Source organism: Littorina saxatilis, linkage group LG1 (genome assembly GCF_037325665.1).
Source record: "Littorina saxatilis isolate snail1 linkage group LG1, US_GU_Lsax_2.0, whole genome shotgun sequence".
NCBI lineage: Eukaryota > Metazoa > Mollusca > Gastropoda > Littorinimorpha > Littorinidae > Littorina > Littorina saxatilis.
The window spans coordinates 92,916,206-92,940,949 of record NC_090245.1 but is presented as its reverse complement, the minus strand read 5'-3'; the positions used below and the strand labels follow the sequence as shown (position 1 = coordinate 92,940,949).

Below are 24,744 nucleotides of genomic sequence, written 5' to 3'. Positions count from 1 at the left end.
AAGGAAAACACAGCATGCAAACAAAAAACACACATCTCACCTCGTAATCGGGGCCCCCTACAACGTGGAGTTTTTTGTCTGATGTTGCTGCCGCCTTGTAGGCTTCTTCGTACTTCTTCCTCCTGTCTACCTCCTGCAAACAACACGTTGAAAATTTTAATAAACTTTTGTGTGAAATATGATGCATTCAAATCACTTCACAATACATTTTCAGGGGAACGTGAAAGGGAAGACAGGACACATGTCAAAAGATACGCAATGAAAACGAAATTAAAAAACAAGTTTATCTTTGCTCTCGTGTACTGTTCAGTTTTGCTGCATATGTTACAACACCTGAACCTGTTCAGTATATAATATAATAAAGATTTTGAATATAGTCAAAATCTTTTGCTTGGTACAGTATTCATTTTGGAAAGGGAGTAATTACCATAGAAAAGGGGCAAAACATTATAAGATTCTAGTTGAAGCTGACTGATCCAAGTCCGCTCAAAATACCCTTCTGGCCACAGATGAACAAACAAGTCACCAACATATTAAACTTAACATGATTCACAAGAGTAATGTAAAAAAATAAATAAACAAGAAGGGCAAAGCCCATACGACTCACATGCTTGACCTTGACCTTTACAGCAATGACATCATACACTAAGAACTGCTTTACACATTTTTCCTACCAACAAGGTCAAGGTCATCCAAGGTCATGCAACACAAAGCTGTTAATTCAAGACATAGGAAGTACAATGGTGCTTATTGGCTCTTTCTACCATGAGATATGGTTACTTTTAGTGGTTCACTACCTTATTTTGGTCACATTTCATAAGGGTCAAGGTGACCTTGACCTTGATCATATGTGACCAAATGTGTCTCATGATGAAAGCATAACATGTGCCCCACATAATTTTTAAGTTTGAAACAGTTATCTTCCATAGTTCAGGGTCAAGGTCACTTCAAAATATGTATACAATCCAACTTTGAAGAGCTCCTGTGACCTTGACCTTGAAGCAAGGTAAACCAAACTGGTATCAAAAGATGGGGCTTACTTTGCCCTATATATCATATATAGGTGAGGTATTGAATCTCAAAATCTTCAGAGAAAATGGGAAAAATGTGAAAAATAGCTGTTTTTTAGGCAACATTTATGGCCCCTGCGACCTTGACCTTGAAGCAAGGTCAAGATGCTATGTATGTTTTTTGGGGCCTTGTCATCATACACCATCTTGCCAAATTTGGTACTGATAGACTGAATAGTGTCCAAGAAATATCCAACGTTAAAGTTTTCCGGACGGACGGACGGACGTCCGGACGTCCGGACGGACGGACGACTCGGGTGAGTACATAGACTCACTTTTGCTTCGCATGTCAGTCAAAAAACACACTTTTTAAATGGTCCATAAAGTTTACCCTTCTGTGCACAGATACATAAAATATGTCACAAAACATTTGTGACTCACAAAATGATTCAAATATAAACTTAACTGACAGATACACCTTACAACAAGACAAATCACAACAAGCAACCAATCCCCTCCCCTACTCACCCCCCCCCCCCCCCCCCCCATGTTCCTAGCTCTTCCGTCCCTAAGACTCTCTTCAAAAGTGTTAAGAGTCGTAGGGCACTTTAGAACAAAAATAAAATGGAACCTAAATTCAGTCATCCCCCAAAATGGGAACACAAGAATTCATAAATGACATTCTCTTTTTGCTCTTGTTGATGGAAGAATATCAGGGGAATACATAACTTTACAAGGCATAAGCTAGTACACACTTGTGATCATGGTTTCACCTACGAATGAAGCCATCATGGGTTTAGAACGCACTGACTTTTGTCATCAATGAACTAGAAAACGCTGTTTGCTCATGGACACACTGTTTTTCGCATTGTATACCATTCTGATAATCATCGGTCTACGGCTATCGCCAGTTTCTCTCTGACAGCATGCTGAATTATTGCGCGAATCTATCAAAACAAGAATACAGAGTTATCTCCCATATGTTTTTCGCGAGCACTGATCTAAATTTGAGATCAGTGTTCGCGAGACAAAAATGATTGCAGATTGGCCGACTTCGACAGTGATCTCCGTTCTGTTCTTCACAGTTATGATAAAGACATCGTTCTAAGGTCAAAACAAGTCGAAATTTTGAGACTGCTGTCGGAAGGAGACCGTGATATATGGTTGCATCACTCTCAACTGGTTACAGAAAAAATCGTCTGCTCCGGCGCGCGTCGAAGCCAAAGTTGATTATCACGTGACAATTTAGAGTTGTTTGCACAGTAAATACATCCGCGAAAGATAGCTCGCTTGAAACTGTCTTACATATCAATTCCTTTGTAATCTAAAAATTACACAACACCATGAAAAATCATTATCGACGATCGCGAATCTGCTTATATCCTTAACACATTACGAAAAGATCTAAATATGTAGAAATTTTTTTTTTTAAAAATCGATTTCCTCTCCAAAGGAAAACAAAGGCATCCTGTCAGGGATAGAATGAGATCCGAAGGGAAGTAACTCATTTTTGACCTGAGTTCAGGATGATTGTATACTTGCTCAGCTTCCACACAAATTTGGATTAGAGGCACTTCGAGACACCCACAAAAGTTTCATTCAATAGTGACCAACAATGTTAACCTACTCTCTCAAGCCGTTTCTTCCAGGCCTCCTCCCGTTGGGACATGAGGTCGATACAGTGAGACAGGGTGGCTACGATACCAGCGGTGGTGGCCTTGAAGGTGAAGGCCTCGCCCTTGAAGTCCACCGAGTGACCTCCATGTTGTTTCAGTATGGACTCTGGATGGATCAAACAAGAACAAATAATATATATCTCTTCCTGTATCAACAAGAACACTTTCTCCATTCTTTTCAAACTAACTGGGTTTTATGCAAATAAAATGTATGCTCTAAACAGACAACACATTGATTCATAATAATCAAATATTGCAGTATTCTCAGACTTCAGTTCTTATCAGTATTACATGTGAATATGACATCTAAAGTCATATTGTACAAACACACATACATCAAATCTCTGCTTTGAATGAAAAAAAAAAAAAAAAAAAAAAGAGAAAAGAAGGGTTATAACTTATATCAGTTTATATTGTACTGCCCTCATGGGTACATGGCTAATTAGCCACTTCAGAACATGTATTTGTATTAACCAAGGCAAACTATTCTAACACTCACCAAGATCTTTGCCTCGTAGTCGCAGACCCTCAACATGTGCGGAATGAATATCAGGAGAATTGTGGTCAAGATCAATGTCATCTTCAATCTCATCAGGCACTGAAAAATAAAAACAAAGACTTCAGATTATATCAGACATACATTTCAAGGAGCAATAAGTTATAAAGGGAACTTAGACTTCAGAGAAATAAACTTTCCTGAAAGAAGAGAAATCAAGTATATGCTGTGATGAAAAATAAAAGAGTACAGTATAATATGCAACTTTAGTTAAAGGAAGAAAGTGCTGACGCATTAAAATCATGTTTTCCCTGTAAAAAATGCATTCTTCAACAAAACTGCTCAATTACATTTCTACAGAGCCAGTAATCTCACACAGCCACACAAATCCAGCCTACTCACAATCCTGGGCTGCACCCTGATGTACAGCAGAAGCACAGCTGTCAAAGTAACTCTGAAGCGTGTCAATCTGTCGACACAGGATGTCTCTGAACGTCTCCATTTCTGCCAGCTTCTCCTTCAGCCCTCGCCCTCTCTGCAAAAACAACAACAGATCTCATGTTTAACAGAAAATCTCCTAAAGTGTCAAAAATACTAAGTAAATAGTAAATGCATTCAGCAATATAAAAAAAAAGTGCAACTCAGTACCCTAATTTGATCAATGACCTCAAGTTGTGTGTGACAAAAAACAGAGTCTATTATTAACACACCCTAACAACGTATTTGGAAACAACGAAAACAAAGCAAAAGAACATGTCCAGGGATTCTCTGTACCTTTTCATCAACATCACAGAAATCCACACCATGTTTTCTACACAGATGTTGAGGGCCACCATTTTCGTAACAATGTTCTGAGAGTGGAAATTCTCTGGCACTTTGGTACGACTCCTCAAAACGTCCACTACTGAGTATTCTTGTCAGACCAAGAGAGTCCACTCCTGCAACAGCTCCTAATCTCTGCAGGCCACTGCTCTGTGGAGGCAAGCTTTCACTCATCCATGACTGAACGCTGGCGGTGTTGCTAAAAACACCACATCTATGTTCCAGCTCACTATCACTTTCACTGCCATCAGTGCAGTCAGAATCATCCTCAAACTCTTGATTAAAGCGTTCATAGCGGGCCTTCGTGTAACCGTTTTTAATCTGAGAGGCTGCATTACCCATTTGTTTCTTTTGTTCCAGCTCTGTTCTTTTCTCTGTCTCCCTTTCTGTCACCCTGTATTTCTCAATACACCCTTTCAAGCTACCCTGAAGATTCTGTGCAAATGCAAATGCTAAACTGAAAGCTAACAGAGCATGTCACGTTGTGAAAGAAAGTACTGAAATTCAGACAATGGCATCCTCAAATACAGTCAATCATAACACATTTTTTTATTTTGCAAGTTGGAAAGAACTGCAAACTGATGCTATAAACTTGTCAGGTCTTAATTCACAACACCCAAAACAGAAATAACTCAATTCGGTGACCTGAGCTAGGCAAGCAACGTTCAGTAAGACTGGTCTTGAAACACAAGGTTTTCTGTCACACTCAAACTCCAAGTTTACTGCACTGAACACTGTTTTCTCGAGGGTGTGCTAGACAAGAGAGTGAGTAGGTAACGTGTTCTCTTCAGTTTGTTCAGGATGGGCGACCCCAGTGACAGTCTGATGACAGATGATCACTGTCCGTCACGCACAGCGACAGAAGATGTACGACGTTCATACACACGTTTTCCTCAGATGTTCAGCTTTCAACACAAATGAGGATTTCAGATCAGCGAGAATGAGATACAGGGTATTCCTATCTCATTGTCGCACCCTAGTTAATACATGCTGAAACTATCATTGCACTGCTGAATAACTCAAAGTGCGGAACAGTTTCTCTCCATCAGTTGACAAGCTGATTATGCACAAAAATGAACAGATCATGTGAAGAGAATATAATTGTCAGAGTCATCAACATTTCCACATTAATGAATTATGCATTACTTTTTGGCTGCTCTAAATCAAATGCTTTGAAACTTTATAATGAACAGTTCGCAGTTATATGAATAAGGAAAACAAAGCGAGTTACTCATCAGCCAAAGCGTAACTATAGCCAACTCAAACCCCCTCCAACCCCGGGGTTTCTACACACAAAAAACAAGAGCTCAGATATTCAGACTACAATAAGTTTTAAGTGTTGAAATCTTCCTTTTCCCAGACTACTTTGGATTCTTGTTTGTTAGACTCAGTCAAGCAAATCACTCCATTCTTATTCACTCTTAGCTGCTTTTTACTTACAGCAAAGCTAGATCAATCTCTTCCCAATCTGTTCTCATAAAAATCAAGTCATGTGCCCTGATCAGGCATTCATGCCTCAAGACATTACTGAAATCTAACCAATGTGTTATTCAACCACCCACTGACCTAGTAATGAAACAAGTTATTTTGGCACTGCTCATAAACTGCCCATTTACTGGCAATTGAGAGCATACCAACAATCAAAATAGGATATTTACAGCCATTATCCTGTAACATTAAACAAATCCTGTAGTGTACATTTATTTACCTCTTTTAACAAAACTTTTATTTTTCATCTGAACTTTCTTTCATTCTTTATTTGGTGTTTAACGTTGTTTTCAACCGTTCAAGGTTATATCGCGACGGGGAAAGGGGGGGGGGGGGGGGGGATGGGATAGAGCCACTTGTTAATTGTTTCTTGTTCACAAAAGCACTAATCAAAAAATTGCTCCAGGGGCTTGCAACGTAGTACAATATATGACCTTACTGGGAGAATGCAAGTTTCCAGTACAAAGGACTTAACATTTCTTACATACTGCTTGACTAAAATCTTTACAAACATTGACTATATTCTATACAAGAAACACTCAACAAGGGTAAAAGGAAAAACAGAATCCGTTAGTCGCCTCTTACGACATGCTGGGGAGCATCGGGTAAATTCTTCCCCCTAACCTGCGGGGGGGGGTTTCATCTGAACTGCGACTGAATTGATCACAAATGTGTGCATCACATTGTAAAGAGCAGTGAACCATGGTAAAGGCATAAAAGTATGAAACGAAGAAGTGGCAAACTATTCAGCTTTTTCAGTCACTCAACAATATTAATGCATACACGAGAGGCATCTACATATATATATGGAATCACCAACTTGGTTGGAAGAGGGAGGGGGAGGGAGGGGGGAGGGGGAGGGGGAGGGAAGGAAGGGGGGAGTGTACAGAATTTATCTTATCTATCAACATCATATTGGCATTTTTTTTGGTATTGACAATGTGTTAATTCAATAAACACTAAAAAAATTTCAAGAACAAAAACTTGACAAGAAACACAGACAGAAATGAACATATAAGCTGCAACAACTTAAAATACATGAGCAGCAAACAATAAGATTCCACAAACCTTGAAGGATGATGCTGAGGCTGTGGACAGACTGGTACCAGAGGTCAAGGACATTATGGAGCCATGGCGACGAAGGTTGTTTTCGCTCCCATACCCAGATTCTGCTTGCTGAAATACCACTCTCTATTGAAACAGTGTCAGCCACAAATAAACTTAGGAAGGCGGCATGTTTCCAACAACCCAATGGGGACGTTTAAAATAATGAACTGGTGTTAAAATATTATGCATTCTATACCTGCATGAATCATTTACCACTAAGTAGAAATAAAAGATAACATTTCTATGAAGCAATATGATTATATTTTCTCGATTCTACACACAAGACTGTAATCTCTGTGCTTCAGTAATTACCTGGTTAAAAGTTTTTTTTACTGTATCGTGATTCAATAAGAGAATACTAAACCAGGATATTGTCTTAGTTTAATCTGTTTATCCATGTAAGAATACAATGATTTAGATAAAATGTAATCAAGAACAAAAACGAACACGCACAAGCAAAATGTTCACATACATAGATCTATAAAACTTAAAAGAAAAAACAATGCTCAAATCAGGAAAGCAAAGAAATCTCAGGACTCATAAAAGTTGTTTCAGAGTCTAAAAAAGAACGCAGTTCCAACCTTGTGATGTTCTATGGAATCCACCCATTGCTGCCGTTCTTCAGGGGAGGCTCCTCTTAGGTACCACACACTGTCATTGACACTGACGTCAAACCGACACTCGTCAAACTGATGTGGCTGTTGACAACAAAGAGTGACAACTTAATCAAGTTAATGTACAAATTAGCAGGAACAGTAAAAATGAAACATTCAAATGGATAGGCTTCAAAAGTCTGAGCTGGTTCTCTGATGGTCAGTATAGAGAAAGATCTCTCAATGAGTCAATACCAGTTTGATTAGTGTCCTTTAGAACTTGACATGCCTGATGTCAAGAGATACATTTTACATGAAAATAATTCATCATAATTAGGCAGACACTGCTTTGGAATTTAACTGCAGGTACACAGAGCGAGTGAATCCATAGACAGAGACAAACGTATACATTTTCAATAATTTTAATACAATCATAGAAAATACGTATTCATAGAATATCACTTGATTATGCATTGACAATCAGACCCCCAGCCCACCCTACACACATCTGGTACTATTAAAGACAGCCTACTTAAGTTGCTCAAATCTCAGTCAAACAAAGTGTTTAGATAAATAAAATTACATTTACAATGCTACTGCACCAAATTATGCCCACACAATTCATTAATGAAATGTGCAGTTGTATACGTGGGCCAAAGTCAAAAGGTGCCAAATGGAACACTATATTTTCATTTTATGTTTTATACTTGTTTTTTTGCATTTTTGACACTATTAATTAATGTACTTTTAATGTTTTTTAAAACTAACCCTGCAGTTTTTCAACCAACTGAATAAATTTGTGTTTTGTGTCCTGCTCTGAAATCTGTTTCTCGTGACATACAACATCTTCAGTGCTGTTTTTTGTTACCTTAAATGCCAATTTCAAGATGGAAATATATCTTTTTGTACAAAATCCAACACACTCTTTTGAATTATGGTCAAAAGAAATGTTCAAATGTAATATATTTTAAGCATGGCCATCATGAAAATGTCACGTCACGAGAAACAGATTTTTGGATTTTCTGCAAATCTTCCTAGAAAAAACAACAAAGACTTTTCAGACAAACCATGTAGCATTTGTTTTCTAACATTTATTTAACTTGTGTAAAGAGACAAGAAAATCCTGAAGTAAATTTTTACATGAAAAAACAACACTTTTCCAGTTTCTTGTGACAAGTCAGTGTGACGGAAGAGATTGTAGAATAAAAAAAAACACCATCAACAGAAACATTTATTCATATTTCAATAAAGTATCTTGACTTATGTATTTATTTTCTTTAAAACATAGAAACAGTGTGTTTTCTACGTCTCCTGTGACAGTTCCGTCACTATGACTCTCATAGCGTTTCTGTCACAACAACTAAGTTTGTGTCGTTTGAATGAAATAACATTCTGTCATGATTCTGAGTCAAAATCGAAAGTTAGTTGTGTGCTTCTGTTCCGTAAAACTTCGTTAACATAACATTACACAGAAGAATAAGCACTCAGTTTTTCTTAGAAGGGTGTTCTTTCATGTCTCTCGTTATTTTTGGACCCCGCGTTGTTTCCTGTGACGTGTAAAAAAGCGTGTGACGGATTCAGAAAACTTGTCCGGTCGCAATAGTCCGGTCATCCTACGCGATAAAGTAGCTTGACCTCATACAAATTCTAAGAGTTTCAATTTTTTTTACAGTGTGTAGTACTATGTTACATCTTTACTTTGTGAAGTTTCGAGGACAGTGGCTTTTCAAACAAAAGAGTAACACAAGAAAACGTGTTATGCAATCTTCAGCTCAAGTTATACACATTTTGCTGAGTGGTATTTTTTCTGTAAGTGTCACACTTTCATTTTTTAAACAGGAATAGTTGTAATTTATATCAAAAGTCCCTTACCTTACACGATAAATATCAAATGTTCCCTCTGTCCGTCCGTGCGTTCGTCAGTCCGCCCGGATCGGAATGTTCGTATTAAAAAAAAAAAAAATTCACGGCAGAGTCACTGACCAGCATCGCCGATTAAGGCAATGAGGACATTGTCACACAAAGTTTTTTTCACAAACACAGTGTAGTTCACAAACAGCCCTGAATGTATTCCTGGTGTCGAATAAAACTGGTAATGCTAAACCACTTATCCTCCAGTCGCTGAAGAAAATGGTGTTCTCTCAAATGAGCACAAAACATGTCAAGTTGAAATGCATGGTAATTACACTATTTTTCATCTTGAGTAAATCTGATTTAAATCCTTTGCGAACTCTTGCCTCTGGTTATCGATTACCTGAGCAGAGTATAGTTAACAGTCTCTTGCTACTGATTTTTGTTTCATGAAATCAAACTACTGAATTGTCCGTGTCTTTTTTTCTGGCAATGCTCATTTAAACAGGTTAAAACAGGTTAAGCGCGCATTTACTGTCCATCTCTCTCACTATCCTCTTCTTCGTTGTCCTCATCACCAAGTGGGTCCATGGGAGTGGTTGAGTTTGAGCAGCAAAGGCCATGACACTGCCCACAGCTAGAGGTGCACTCCAAACCATGTTTTCTGCAGTTGCATCTTCGGCTGTCACAGTCGGTTTTACAATTGCATTTGATGATATGCAGCAGTCTGTGAGGTGCAGGTGGAAGATCTGTTGTCTGTGGGACGTAGTGGTCCTTCTGTAGTTTCCATCCCCATTCCTGTGGGTCAAGGTCTTCTCTCCCCATCCACTGCTGCACCTGCAGGTACACCCGCAAACTGTGGTAGTGGGTACTATCAGCAGTGGGTGGAAGGGTATGCACTTGAACAAAGGAAGTTCCAGTTGCCACTTTAGAACAAAACAGGCGGTATCTGAGGTCGTTCAGCTTTTCTCCTGCCTTTCCGTTATACATGCTGACCATAACTTCTTCTCCAGCTTTGAAAACAGCTTTTCTTGTAGATGACTGGTGAAACACATCTCCTTTCTGACAGAACTCGGCGTCTTTCAAAACCCTCTTCATGACAGCAGACTTCCCAATTCCGAAAGGGCGTGAAGTTGTGTCACAGCCTGTCACAGCATGAACAAATAGTAAACGCTCACAGGCATTCCCGAGGGCGTACTTTGCCTGGAGGATGTTCCATACCCTCGCTTTCTTTGACGTACTTCTCTGTTCTGGCTGGAAGAAGATGTCAAAGGCTGAACTGTCAGCATGGTAGATCAGGAGGACAAGCAGATCTGTGTCGTCTCCAACGACGACAGTCACTGTTTCCTGTGCACATTTCACAGCTGTGGTTGCAATGAGGACATCTGCATCAGCCTTGGCATGCAATGTTCTGATGGAATGTGCCTCCAGAGCGTCGCTGAGAAAGTGAATGAACCGTTGCTTGTTCTTGGGGTTGACAAGAAACAGGTCTTTCCGAACATGGAGTGGCATGTCCACACAAAAACGTATTTCGGCGCACATTTTTCCCGCTGATCTTCGCAAGTGCATGGTATCCTTTGTAGAGGGTCCTGAATCGTAGCCATCAAAAACAACAATGGGTTTGGAGAATTTGGACAGGTATCGGACGTATGTGTCAATGATTGCTCCATACGTCGACCCCCGTACCCAAGGTATTCTCTGAAGCAGGGCACCTCCATCGATGACGACCTGGACTCTGTCATGCGAGCATCCGGTATTGCCGCCTTTCATGAGTTTCCAGATTTCGTCCGCTAGTGTAGATTTGTTGGCTAGTCGCAGCAACTCGGGTGACTCAAACAGGGCAGAAGGGTGTGCAGCAAGCTCATATTGAAAAATCTCACATTTATCCTCAAACATGTTACCAGCAGCTGTGACCAGTCGTTGGAAAAGAAGCTGCGGATCAACCTGGTCATGACCTTGAAGAGGAGAACGTGAAGTTTGAGCATTCAGCGGCACTGCCTGGGCTTTTCGTTTGAAGCTGAAGTTGCTGACATCCTGGCCTTCCATTGCCCTAAGTATTTGAATACCAACTTGCTTTGCTTTGTGCGCATTGGCGGATTCAGGAGCAAGCGAGCCAGACGCAATGTTTTTGAGGCCAGTCTCATGTGTGAAAGGATCCCTGGCGCCCAGGAAAGACAGCATTTTGACAAGATCGCGTTCATCCTTCTCTTTCCTGGCTGATGACATATCTTTGTGCTGCTCACTCGTGCTGTACTCGGTTTCAGAGTAGTCCTGCATGGCGCTGTTGTACTCAGCACAAGCTGGCATTGAAAGAAGCCAAGTTGCACGCTGCAGTTCATTAATACCCCGTCCTCTGGTTAGTCCACCTGATGTCTTGACGGTGCGCATTAGTAGCTGTTCAATGGCCAAATCTGTGGACAGTCCTCCCCAGAAACGATGGGAACGTCGAATGACATGGTGTCCATCAAGGAAGCATCTGTGTACATCAGGATGATCACTCTCTAGCTGAAGCATTTGCTGGATATAGATGTACAAGGACTTGGTGTACAAATTGTGTCCCGCTGCAGCTAGAAAAGGGAGCATTTCTTGGGCTGTTTGGAGATGTAGCATCCAGTCTCCTGTCCGTTCTGCTTTAAGGAAGCGTTTCAGAATATCGACCATTTCCATGTATTGGAGCCAGAGGTCGCAGGTAGGCTTACCGTGCATCGAAGTTTTGTTGATCTCTAGGCTGTTGTGTATGGCTTGAACAGTTTCATCACTTTTCAAGTCAGCAGTTGTGATGTCTCTGTTCATTAGCAGATCGTACAAATGAAGAGCTCGTGTAACCATTTCATCAGTTCTTTCTTGAGATGTTTCGCCAAGTAGACTTGTCACCGGGAGTTGTCCTACACTTTGCTCTTCTACTTGCTCAACAGCTTCTTGCACTTCCTTTGGGAGCTCTTGGAGATCTGTTGATTCTAGTTGCAGGGTAGAAGACGCGATGTGTTCTTGACGCTTGCAGTCTGCCTCATGTGTAGTGTTGTTATCCTGAGATGCTGCCGACGGTGTGAACCTTTCATCATCTGCATCTTCAATTCCGGGTAGATGGACACCAAACGTCTGAGCAACCAGCATGGCATTGAGAGCTGCATCAACCAAAAAATGTCCCCGAACAGCCCTGGCAACAGCCTTACCCTGCAGCATGCGCAGCACAGCTTTTGGAGCGTAAGTAACTTCAAGGACGTCCTGCAGGCCACTTCCAGACATCAGATGACCAATGCATCCCAGAAAACTCATCTCAGTGTGGAATGCCCCTAGCCTGAGAACAACTGAATGGAGATCACTGTCCTTGGGCTCACTGGAAGTTATAATCAGCGATTTCCACCAAAGGGGCTGATCAAATGTTACCACAGGCGTCACTCCATGGCGCAGCGCTTCTTTCGTGAGGAAGGTCAAGGTAGAAAAGATGCATGACATGTCGCTTGGGTTCATGTCAATCATTGGCAGGAACTGGACAGATGACACTCCTTGATGTTCACCGCTGTGGACTGCTTGCATCATTCCTGACCAGGCAGGTCGGGGAGACTTCAAAGGCCAAGCAACTTTCCACAGTATGTCGACCTCCCAAGTGGGATCTGGGACAAGCAGCGTTTGCAAGCTCTTGTACTTCATTGATAAGAGACCCGAGCCTGATCTGTAGTATAGGATGTCCACCTTTGCTCGAGCCACGATATCTTCTGAAGCAACAGACATCCTTGGAATTGGGCCTCTCTTTGATGACGCAGGTGTAACTGTGGCGATCATCCCCATACCGTGGAAGGCATTGAAACCATCGAGAGTTCCTGTGTTGTGGTCAACGTTGTCGGCCACATACTGCAGGAAGCTCTCCGTTGTCAGTCCGGGAATGTCCGTGTTTTGAGTTGCTGCAGCGCTTGCCTCGAACTTTTTGACTTCTGAGTAGGAGGAGCAGAATCCCAATGCATTGAGGGTGTCCAGCAGAAATCTGGATGCAAAATTGTGGTGCATCTGTACACCTAATCCGATTTGGAGAGGTGCGATGATCGTCCTTGGACGAGCAGCTTGGACGATGGCTTGTCCGATGGATGCAATCTTCACATCGACGTTTTTCTCGGTGAAGATCTCTCTAAGCAATAAACACAGAGATTCTGGTACGAAATTTGCATTTTGTTCTTTTGATGACAGTTCTTCTTGACTTGGATAGAAGGCCTTCGAAGCTGTTGTTGATCTGACGTCGTTTCTGATTAGGGCTGCAGCTGCTTTAACAAGACGCATTTTTTCAGCATTTGTGTCTTCTTCCTCTGGCGTTTCAAAGAATGACATCAAAATAGACTGTGCTGTGGTCCTAAACATAACGACATTTGGTTTTCCATTGATCTCTGTAAAAATGATGCTGTCTCCAAAATGCTCCGAAAGTTTCTGTTTGATGTAAGGGACTGTATATGTTTCCCCACCACTGAATTCCGCCATTTTGTCTTTCAAGTCACTGACTGTCAATTGTTCATCGTTATTTCCAGTGACATAGTCAATGACTTTTTCAAAAGCATCAGCCTTGGTTTGGTCTGCAGGCCGGCCCACACACGTTTTTTTGGAGGCTTGTGCTGGCCCAGTTGTTGTTGCCGTCTGAAAGCGTTGAGGGACATTTCCTCCATTGCGAAAATTTGATTCGCATACTTTGTGGTATACTGCATCAGCAGCATGCAGATCCGAAATTGCGAATTCGAGCCTGCTTTTGACAGTGTGTGCCCACTTGTCCTGGCGGTCTTCACAGGCTGTGGCAATGCTGTTCTGAAAATCTATGGTACGGACACAATAGCTTTTCAGGCGATTGTCACCTGTAAGTAAATTCACAGGCTTGGAACAGAACAAACAAGATGTCAAAAAGTCGAACTGCTCTGCAGTAGAGCGCAAGCGACTACGTGCATTTGTGTCGTCGTCGTGTTCACGTTTCCTTTTCAAACGCAGATCACGCTGAATGGCATGTGGGTTTGTAAATTCACCTCTGCATTTGCCATGAATGTTTTGTCCTTCTTTCACTTCTATGTCAACGCCGCGTTTTTCACTGGCTCTTTTAATACCTTCAAGGCCTTTTTTGGTCAAAGTGTTCACGTCCTGGGTGAGAAGGCCATGGCAAAACGGGCAGTGGTCCGAGTCCATGTCAGCATAGTCTTGTCAGTACTGCATGAAGAGAAAAAAGGAATTTTGGTCATCATCGCCTACCATACTTTGTTGAGTAAAATCTTCATTACAGCTGTAGCTGCCCCCCACAAAATCCCGATCTTGTCATTTCGACACGTTTGGTACTTACGTGCATTTTGCTATACTTAGGAACATCATGTGCACGTTAGACGAATCAAATTAATAAATAAACAATAAAATCAAAACAAAAACAACAAAAAGAAGTGCATGCTCAATGAGTAAAAAAAACTTTTAAAATTTCAAGAAAACACGTTTAATTGACAGCTAAGACAACAAACAGTAAAACTGAAAGAATGCACGTCACTTACCTCTTTCAAAATAGCGTAGTTCCAATGAATAAACCACATCAGCTCAGACTGACGCTGTAACTTTGTACTGCAATTGCAGTCAACGCGTGCAAAACGTGGCACTCTCTGGTTCCAGACGAGTCGGCGGTGTCAGATTTACACCGATAACAGATGCGCTCGCGCTGCGGGCAAGGTCAAGTTGTACGGCAGCAGGGATGAAGCAAAAGTCAGAATTCTTTGATTTTATTTTTGTTTATTTAATTTTTACGGAATTTCTGGTGGGACTCATTCATTCGAAAATGCATGGCATATGTAAAATTGTATTTTCTTCTAGATTCTGTAAAAATATGGACTCTTAGAATTTTTCAGAGGTGTAATTTACATTGACTACTCTACAAGGACGCCATGCGTTCGAATGTGCCAGAAACTCGTATGTCGCTCAGACCACTTTGCGGATGTCGTAAAAGCAGCTGCCGTTAATCGAGATAGAAAGTAAGGTGCCGAAAATCGCGTGCTGTCTCTCGTGACGTTTGTGACAGATTTTTTGCAACGTGTCAAAACTCGTTTTAATTTTGGTACCATGCTATTTTTTGAACTTTTAATATGTAGCCTACATTGATAACGTTTTGTTGACCCCAAAACGATGGCTCTTTCTTTTCATTTTCTTTATGCAAAAAAGCAAAGAAAGAGGAATTTAGTGTGACAGAACATGTCACAGGAGACTGTAGTTTTTTAACCTTCAAATTCTCAATGTTGATTGTTTTTTTCATATTGAAGACCAATTCAAATAAAAGAATGAACTTTACTGAACCGGCCCATCTATTCTTTATTTAAGAAAAAACAAGGTTACACTGTTTAATTTTGCATTTCTAATGACACCCAAAAACGAGGCTTTAGAAACGGCAAAAAATAGGGGGAAATTAGGATAAGAAATTCATAAAAAAATACTTACTATCAACTTTGTGTTCTGAAACTTTGGCAATATCATCTGCAAACACTTTAGTGCAATGTTATTGAGAGCTTTAGTTAAAATATTAAAAAATCTTTAATTTATTAGCCTTTTAAAAATGTCACATGACAAGAGGCACCTTTTGACTTTGGCCCACGTATGTTCATCACTTCATGTATAAATATTTCTATAGTATGTGTGTCCACAGTTAGAAAGAGGGATTGCAGTACAGGGAGACAGACGTCCATGCAGCCTATGACAAAATGTCAATTACATTTAATTTACATGTATGTAAATTTAACACACAGTTGTAACTTGTTACTGTAAGTTGTATACATGTATGCATACATGTGTATCATTACATCATTGAGAAACAGCACATTTTAATAACATTAAGTTTAACAGATCCAGTTCATGTTATTGTTAAGTTTAATCTTTAAACACAGCATGCTAGCACTTCAAACAGTAACACTAACAGACAAAGAAAGTGACACTAGACAGACAGACACATACACAGTGACACACACACTCGCACACAGACTGACACTGAAATATATCAAAGAGAGAGTGCATGCTAGGGTTAAATGTCTTTACAAAATGCCTGTGTCCGTCTTCTGTTCAAATTCTCCTTCAAACTCAAAGGTCAATGTAACCTAGCTTCTCTTCCTTATGTTCAGGTTTCCTTTTCACTAGTTAAACACTTACAGGTAACAATGACAACTTTAGGATAGAACGGGAATTAGGTCACATGATTATGGACAAGAACAATACATCACCTAAAGGTCAGTCAACAAATGACCTATAGGGCAACCACATCAGGAGATGACCCCTTTTCATCAGCGTTTAAATACAATTACAAAACAATACAATTTTGCACGTCTGATGTAGGGCTAAAGTCTACTGGACAAAGCATACAGGTTTGAAACTATCTAAATGCATTGTCTATGACATAAGGCAACCAAAAAAAAAAGTCTGTTTACGCAATACGGTATCCCGACCGACCCTATTTTTTCGCGCGACCCTAGAACTTTTTTTGGCATTTGGGAGAGAAAAAAAAATTAAAATTAAAAAAAAAAAAAGCCTTTGTTTTTGGGCAAAATAACTTAAATATGTTTTTTTGAACAAAAAAAATAAAAAATCCCGACCTACCGACCCTATTATTTTTGCTTAAATGTTACCGTTAACAGACAATTTTTTTTTTGTTCTGCCTAATCACAAATGTTATGCTCATTGAGTTACCACAGACAATGAATAAACAGTAAACATACACATGCATCATAAGGCCAAAAAAAATAAATAGTCTGTTTACGGTAACATTATGTTACATAGTCCAAAAAATAGGGTAGGTCGAGAAATTTTTTTTTCTTTTTTTTCCCAAAAAACATTTTAAAGTTATTTTGCCAAAAAACAAAGACCCTTTTTTTCTCTCAAAAAAAAAAAAGTCTAGGGTTGCGCGAAAAAATATGGTCGGTCGGGATACCGTAAACAGACAATTTTTTTTGGGGGGGGCGCTAACATGACTTGTAACTGTCAGATGACAACAGTATACTCTTTACATTATTTCATACTTTTGTTAAAGATGAACTATTATGCTTGTGTGTTTTCACCCACACCCTTTTTCCTAGTGGATTTATTTTGGTTATTAATGTTAAAACTGTGTCAATTACACATTAACATGCTTCCATTTGAAACTTCGAGGTCTTCATCGGGGATTGACGCCTGACAAAAGCTAATTAAAGTCCGACGGAGCGAAGTGACGGAGGGCTTCAATTAGACTTTGGGAGGGCGTCAATCCACGATGAAGACCGAGAAGTTTCAAATGGAAGCATGTTAATGTTATTGTAATTCAATCTGACGACGATCTCTTTCCTGCTTTCATGCGGTTGTAAACAGACAGAATTGGTTCTGTTCTGTTCACACACTACTTTCAGTCCACCTACCTGCAAGGGTCAAGTCCCAAGAAATATGTCTCTGTATTCCTATCGTATCACTCTGCTCCTGTTTTGTTTTCTTTCACACACATTTTCCCTTCTTTTTTGACGGGTTTCTGGACACCAAACTCTAAAACAAATTCTTTCATCACAAAAGCGATCTTTGGAATTGACTGACGTAGTCCGGAAGAATTCATGCATCAACGCACGTCACGTATTCGACGTCATCACTTCGCATACCTTATGGTCTCGGTATTTCGTTGGCCTTCATATTTCCTACTTGTAAAATGACCCTCAAAGCTAACCGAGACAAGTCAGGCGGTATCAATGCGCCTCGCCAGCAGGTTGTTAATGGATTTTTTAGCGAGTGGCTATCGACAATTAGTCACCGGTAATTTTTAATGAGTTGGGGCATTCTGACCAATCACAGGATCTGTTTCATTAAAACGCAAACTTGATTGAATTACAATACTCGTTAACAGACAATTTTTTTGTTGTTGCCTAATCACATATAAATGTTATGCCCATTGAGTTACCACAGACAATGAGTAGGTAAACAGTAAACATACACATGTATGCATCATAAGGCCCAAAAAAATAAATAGTCTGTTTACGGTAACATAGTAAAAAAAAAATAGGGTAGGTCAAGAAATTTTTTTCTTCTTTTTTTTCCCAAAAAACATTTTTAAGTTATTTTGCCAAAAAACAAAGACCCTTTTTTTTCTCTCAAAAATCAAAAAAAAAAGTCTGGGGTTGCGCGAAAAAATATGGTCGGTCGGGATACCGTAAACAGACAAAAAATTTTGGGGGGGGCGCTAACATGACTTGTAACTGTCAGATGACAACAGTATACTCTTTACATTATTTCATACTTTTGTTAAAGATGAACTATTAATGTATTATGCTTGTGTGTTTTCACCCACACCCTTTTTCCCAGTGGATTTATTTTGGTTATTAATGTTAAAACTGTGTCAATACTTAAATGTCCATACATTTTTCTTTTTTTGTTCTCCTGCTCAGACAATAGTGAAATAAAATACCTCAGAAATGTACCACAAGTATTGGGATCGCGCAAGCTGTTACAGCTTTAAAAAAATGCATTCATAATGCAAAAATGGGGAAAACATTATAACTTATAATATATGTATAAGTTACAACACGAGTAGTTTTTTATATGGCTTGTATTTCAGTCAAGACCCAGCCTCTGGCTAGTGTCTCCCGATGATATTCATCCGCTGGGTCTTGACTGAAATACAAGCCATATAAAAAACCACTCGTGTTGTAACCTATACATATTATAAGGGAGCAGTATTTTACTTTTACTAGTTTTAGCGTACTGATTTAAATTGCACAATCGAGCAACCTTCTGTGAAAGAGTTACAGTACAAGTTTTCATTGCCAATTAATCAAAGCACAGCAGCGTTGTATTTGATAGGTCTGAAAAACCAAGGGTATGCATTTTCCTCACAAGAATATGGGAGAAAAAGAAAACCAGTTGAGTATGCCATTCGCGTCTCAATGAAAAAAAGCATTAGATTCAAGTTTTGAAATGCAGCAAATTTATACTTATAGGCAACATTTGTGAATTAACACTAGCAGCAAGGATGAACTTTCTTGACTATATATAGTTGCCTTTCATGAAGATTGAAATAACATGATTTATGAACAAGTTTTTTTCATTTTGTCTGTCAACTATTACTAGAACTGGAAGATTACATTTTATTTTGTGGTCACACAAACAGTTTCTCTGAGAGTTAGAAGTTACATAAAAGAACAAATGAACAAATGTAAATAGTTTACTCACACTGAGTGTCACAGTAATAGCATAATATATATTTATTCAGCTTGTTTGACAGATAAATAATGTGTAAATTGTCTAACTCTAACCATCGGCTTGTGCCACAGTTAACACAATGCCTGTAGATGGAAAATAAAGCACCTGTAATGCCTACACTCAGGTTTAAAACTAATAGGTTGTTATACCAGAACATGCATCAAGTCAATCAGCCATGATGTCTATCAAAGTAGCTGGGCAATTTGTGTTAACACATATATATCACATTGCATCCTCTTCTATGTTCATTTCTTCATTAGTATTGTGCACAGCAAGATCCATGTAACACTGCATCATCCTCTGCACCTGACGTTGGAAGGGTAATTGCGATTTTCCTATTAGTAGACATGCTGCTGAGTACCGTACACACTGTGTACATCATGTATACATGTTACTCCCACGTGAGGTCATGAGTCATGTATTGACTGCGTATCGTAGTACATGTACGCAGTCGACATTGCACAACCCCTCACCGCTACGACTAAGCCTTCAAATTGAGAACATTTCATCAAGAACGTAAAATTAAGCACGTTTGTCAAAGACCACCGATGTAAACAACGGGTAGGTATGCTAGGAGCGAGCCACGCCCCCGCACTCGTCATGTGCACTCGGCTGCACAGTTCACTAGCTTGCAACTACCTGTCTGCCAGAAAAAAAAGATGGCTTACCGTGACAGAAGCTCGATTCAAACTGACCGCACCTCGACAACCGAAGGCTGTTTCGTCTTCAGACTTGTAATAACTAAGAGTTCCGTCTTTGAGGACGATGTATCGGTCCTGCCAGCCGTGCAGGTAGTTAGTCCACTTGCTGAGCGTCCCGTGAAGTTCTGGAAGCGGTTCTTCTTCCAGTTCATCTTCGTCGTCTGTCAAACTCAACACGTCTTTCTCTGCTTCCGCCATTTTCCACACACAAACACGGCCGAATTAAGATGAAGAAGTCATCTAGGCAAAGTAGAAAACACAACTGCGTCGACCTTTACGGATTTAGATTGAATCTTTCACTTGCTGTGACACGGAGTCCCGGAGTTCACATTTCTCAACTTGTCGCACTGGACGCCATATTCCCCGTGAATGTGACGTCAGGTTGGCAGAAGGGACATAACTCTTTGAAAGGGCTCAGGGCAGTGGGAACGATTATCTACCATCCTGCCGCTGAGTGTAAAAGTTTATGTTTAATCATCTTTGTCCTTTTTACATTTAGTCAAATTTTGATTTTTAAGATCAACACGCAAACAAAGTAAACAAGAGACATAAGAGACGGTGGGGGAGGGGCAAGCCAACTTGATCACCCAGCAAAAAAACAAAGAATACAGAATACAGTATTTATTGAGCCAAGTGACATTAAAAAACATTTAAAGCACAAGGAATTTCGCGTAGTGTTGGTGAAATCACGCACACACACACACCCACACACACACTGACACACACACGCCCACACATACACTGACATACACACCAACACTACAAACAAGCTAACAAGTTGGATTTTTTTGATTGCTGTCGTAAGTGACTCATTAATTGTGACACTTGATAGATGACAAAGACGACTCCGTAAAGCCAAGAATAACGAACGTCAATTGTTTTAAGTTCAGTTAAAAGTCCAAAACAACAGAGCTCTGTCAAATTTAAACCGAAACTGACTTTTCTTATGGGCCCCGCTGACCATAATTATTGGCTTAAATTACACAGATTTGAAATGATATTGTTACATTTCAGCACGGACTGATGAGCTCGTCAAACCTTTACAAATATAAACAGGATACCATAAACTTGATCAACACGGAAAAAGTCTGACACGAATGTAAAATAATGACCGGTTGTCGCCCGCCAGTGAATCATAAATTAGCAACGGTAGCTTTGACTGAAGTTCGAACCGGGCTAAGCGGACTCTTTACGTTCTAGCAGTGGGTCGCTGTGTATCAATCGACACGTTTCTGCGTCGTACTTTAAATTGAGTTCTTGCCGTGCTCAGCATGTTTTTGAGTGTAGCAGTTGCAAGAGACTGCGTATACACTGACGTAGTCGCCCTTAAAGCGACAGGACCACCATAAATTGCCAATACAGAAAGGCTGAATGTTAAATATACCACATAACGAAAGAATATGTGTTAAATGCCAGTCGGGAGAACTCGGAGATGAATTTCATGATATATTTCAGTGTAATTGTTTTTGAAAATTTGAGGAAAAGGTTGTTACCATTGTATTTTCGTAGAAATTCAAATGCAGTCAATTTTAAACATTTATTTGAATTAACAAAAAAAACAAAAGTTATTGAATTTGATATATTTTATAAAGAGTATTTTGAAAGAGTTCTGATTATTTGATCACATTTTTTTTATTAAAACAAAAACGAACACAGAAACATATGCATTCCTGTAAAAAAAATGTATGATTACAATTATTTAGTTGTGAATTAAGCTTGATTTATGTTCGGATAATTAGAAGTGTTGTGTCTCATTATTACATATCTTTTTTGTCGTGTTTATTGCAATATTTTTTTTGTAATTCATGTAACCCTAGGGTTTAAAAAATAAATATTGACTTGACTTGACACGTTTCTGCGTCGTACTTTGAACTGAGTTCTAGCCGTGCTCAGCATGTTTTTGAGTGTAGCAGTTGCAAGAGACTGCGTATACACTGACGTAGTCACGCTGAAAGCGACAGGACCTCAAGACACGGAGGTGGCGGAGGCGGACGGATGGAAAGTTTGCCTTAAGATGACACGCGGATTTCCGCTCATGACATTTCATCCGTGAAGACGGGGTTTCAAGATGTATGACTTTACACGCTACCGGCACATCCTGAACTCAGGTCTAAATAAATGAGTTCGGCTAATCTATCAAAACTAGGAATACAGAGTTATACTGACTTAAATTTGAGATCAGTGTTCGCGAGACGAAAATGATTGCAGATTGGCCGACTTCGACAGTGATCTCCGTTCAGTTCTTCACAGTTATGATAAAGACATCGTTCTAAGGTCAAAACAAGTCGAAATTTTGGGACTGCTGCCGGAAGGAGGCCGTAATATAAGGTTGCATCACTACTATAAAAAAAATCGTCTGCTTCAGCGAACGCCGAAACCAAACGGTTGATTATCACATGACACGTTTGCCATATTTAGAGTTGTTTGCACAGTAAATACAGCCGCGAAAAAATAGCTCCCTTGAAACTGTCTTACAAATTTCTCATTTCTCATTTTCTCATTTCTCTCATTTCTCTCATTTCTCATTTCTCATTACTTTATTGTCCCATCGCTGGGAAATTCGGGTCGCTTCCTCCCAGTGGAAAGCTAGCAGCAACGGAGTCGCGCTACCCAGGTGTCTGCGTGTTTAGGTGTATTCAGCCACCTGCACTTATAGCAGAATGACCAAGGTCTTTTACGTGCCATTGTGATGACACGGGGGTGGGACATGGCTTCCGTCTCTGGGTCTGCACATAAAGTTGACCCGTGTCCGTCCCGGCCCGAATTCGAACCTGCGACCTTTCGATCACAAGTCCAGTGCTCTACCAACTGAGCTACCCAATTACACAACACCATGAAAAATCATTATTGACGATCGCGAATCTACTTATATCAATAATACATTACAAAAAGCTCTAAATATATATATAAAAAAAAATATAAAAAAAATAAAAAAATCGGTTTCCTTACCAGACGGCAAGGAAACTCAAGGCATCCTAGCTGTCAGGGAGAGAATGAGCCGAACTCATTTTGACATGAGTTCAGGATGGCTACCGGCACTGATATGACATTGTTAGAGAAGTGGGGCAATCAAAGATACCTTCCTTCCCCACAGTGTAAATCGTGTAAATCCGGTGTTACACGAGAAAATTACTCCCACGAGATTTTTACTCCGGAGTAAAAATGTCGTACGAAAATGTTATTCGTTTTACGAAAAAAGTACTCCCCCATTATATGAGAAAATTACTCCCCACGACAGGTGAGTTCCGAGTAAACATTTCGTACAAAAATGTTACTCTCCTGACGAATAAATAATGAATAAATTACTTCACCTTTACACGAGCAATTTAACTTCCCATGCCAGGTGTACGAAATTTGTACTCCCTTGTCGGACAGTTGTCCCCTGTAAGTCTTGGTGATGGAAGGGGTGGCCCGAGGGAGGGTAGCGCGACATTCGTTTGCGCGAGATCACATATTTGCATTATCCCTTCCCCGCATCCCATTTTCGCGTACGAGATTTTTACTGGAAGTAAAAATAAATGGGGAGTAAACATTTCGTGGAGGGAGTAATTTTTTCGTGCCTTGGGGAGTTCTTTTCTCGTACGAAAGGTGTACTCGGAGTAAGAATTTCGTACGAAATTTTTACTCCGGAGTAAATTTTTCGTGGAGTAAAAATGTCATGTTACACCGCCACCAAAGGTCCGTCCAGGGTTTTACGTGGGATAAGGCCAAACAAAAATATATGTTGGTTTAGGGTAACGTGACCAAATAAGAAAGGGTAGGGTAGGGTGATCGGCTTTTTTTATTTTTCTATTTTTTGTTTTTAAACATTTCGTTGATTTTAAAGGAGGTTACTTCCCTTAGTCTCTGTATGGTTCGCAAAATGTGCCAAAAGGTGGGTGGGTTGTTTTTTTTTAGAAATTAAAAACAAGTTTTAGGGTCGGCGGGAAAAAGTAGGGTCGGTCGGGTTACCCTAAACCAACATATATTTTTATTTGGCCTAAGAGAATTTCTCCACTTGGACCGAACACTGGAGTAAAAAGCCTGACTGCTAATTATTGTGTAGGCATGACATTTTTTGATGAATTGATTTTGTAAATAATAATGAAAGCGATACATTCCCATTCTGATATTCAAGCAATACAACCAGACTTTTTGATTTTGGGTATTTAATTGTTCAAGTGCAAGGACCGTCTCTTTAAGCTCTCGTAAAAGTTTGAACAAACTTCTGACGGTTTAAAGAAGGTTAACACGAGACGGATGAAGTTACTTTGAAATTCTGACATCAGATTTGTTCACCATTCCGTGGCACTAGTACTGCCAAGGCCTTTAAAACAAGTATGCATGATATGCATGGAGTGCAGAAGCCGGTCGTCGTATCTCTACTTCCCACTCTCGTACCTAACCAGTGTCTGATGTGCCTGTGGTACAAATATACACGCGGCTTGAGGCACCCCCAAACGCCCACCCCCACCCCCCCCCACACACACACACACACACACACACACGGTCTCTCTCTCTCTCTGTCTCTCTCTCTCTCTCTCTCTCTCTCTCTCTCTCTCTCTGAGTCTCTCTCTCTCTCTCTCTCTCTCTCTCTCTCTCTCTCTCTCTCTCTCTCTCTCTCTCTCTCTCTCTCTCTCTCTCTCTCTCGAGGGCTGGATGTAAAAAAAGCACCTGTTTACTTATGCCACTACCCTCGTAAATAAAGAATTTGTCATTGTCATTGTCATTGTCTCTCTCTCTCTCTCTCTCTCTCTCTCTCTCTCTCTCTCTCTCTCTCTCTCTCTCTCTCTCTCTCTCTCTCTCAGGCTCTCTCTCTCTCTC

General features: G+C 40.1%; 1 protein-coding gene across 2 annotated transcripts in view; it reads right to left on the bottom strand.

Annotated features, from left to right (window-relative positions):
- LOC138945762 (ceramide transfer protein-like) overlaps window positions 1-20,300 on the bottom strand; it is a 37,786-nt gene extending 17,486 nt beyond the window's left edge. For both annotated transcript variants that reach the window (XM_070317275.1, XM_070317282.1), the window contains exons 1-7: window positions 19,909-20,300; window positions 7,181-7,297; window positions 6,561-6,668; window positions 3,585-3,717; window positions 3,186-3,284; window positions 2,638-2,792; window positions 41-133 (exon numbers count right to left, since the gene is read on the bottom strand). In XM_070317275.1, the coding sequence (XP_070173376.1) occupies window positions 41-133; window positions 2,638-2,792; window positions 3,186-3,284; window positions 3,585-3,717; window positions 6,561-6,668; window positions 7,181-7,297; window positions 19,909-20,139 (936 nt within the window). In that variant the 5' untranslated portion in view covers window positions 20,140-20,300. The remainder of the gene's footprint in view (window positions 1-40; window positions 134-2,637; window positions 2,793-3,185; window positions 3,285-3,584; window positions 3,718-6,560; window positions 6,669-7,180; window positions 7,298-19,908) is intronic.
- Between the last annotated feature and the right edge of the window lie 4,444 nt (window positions 20,301-24,744).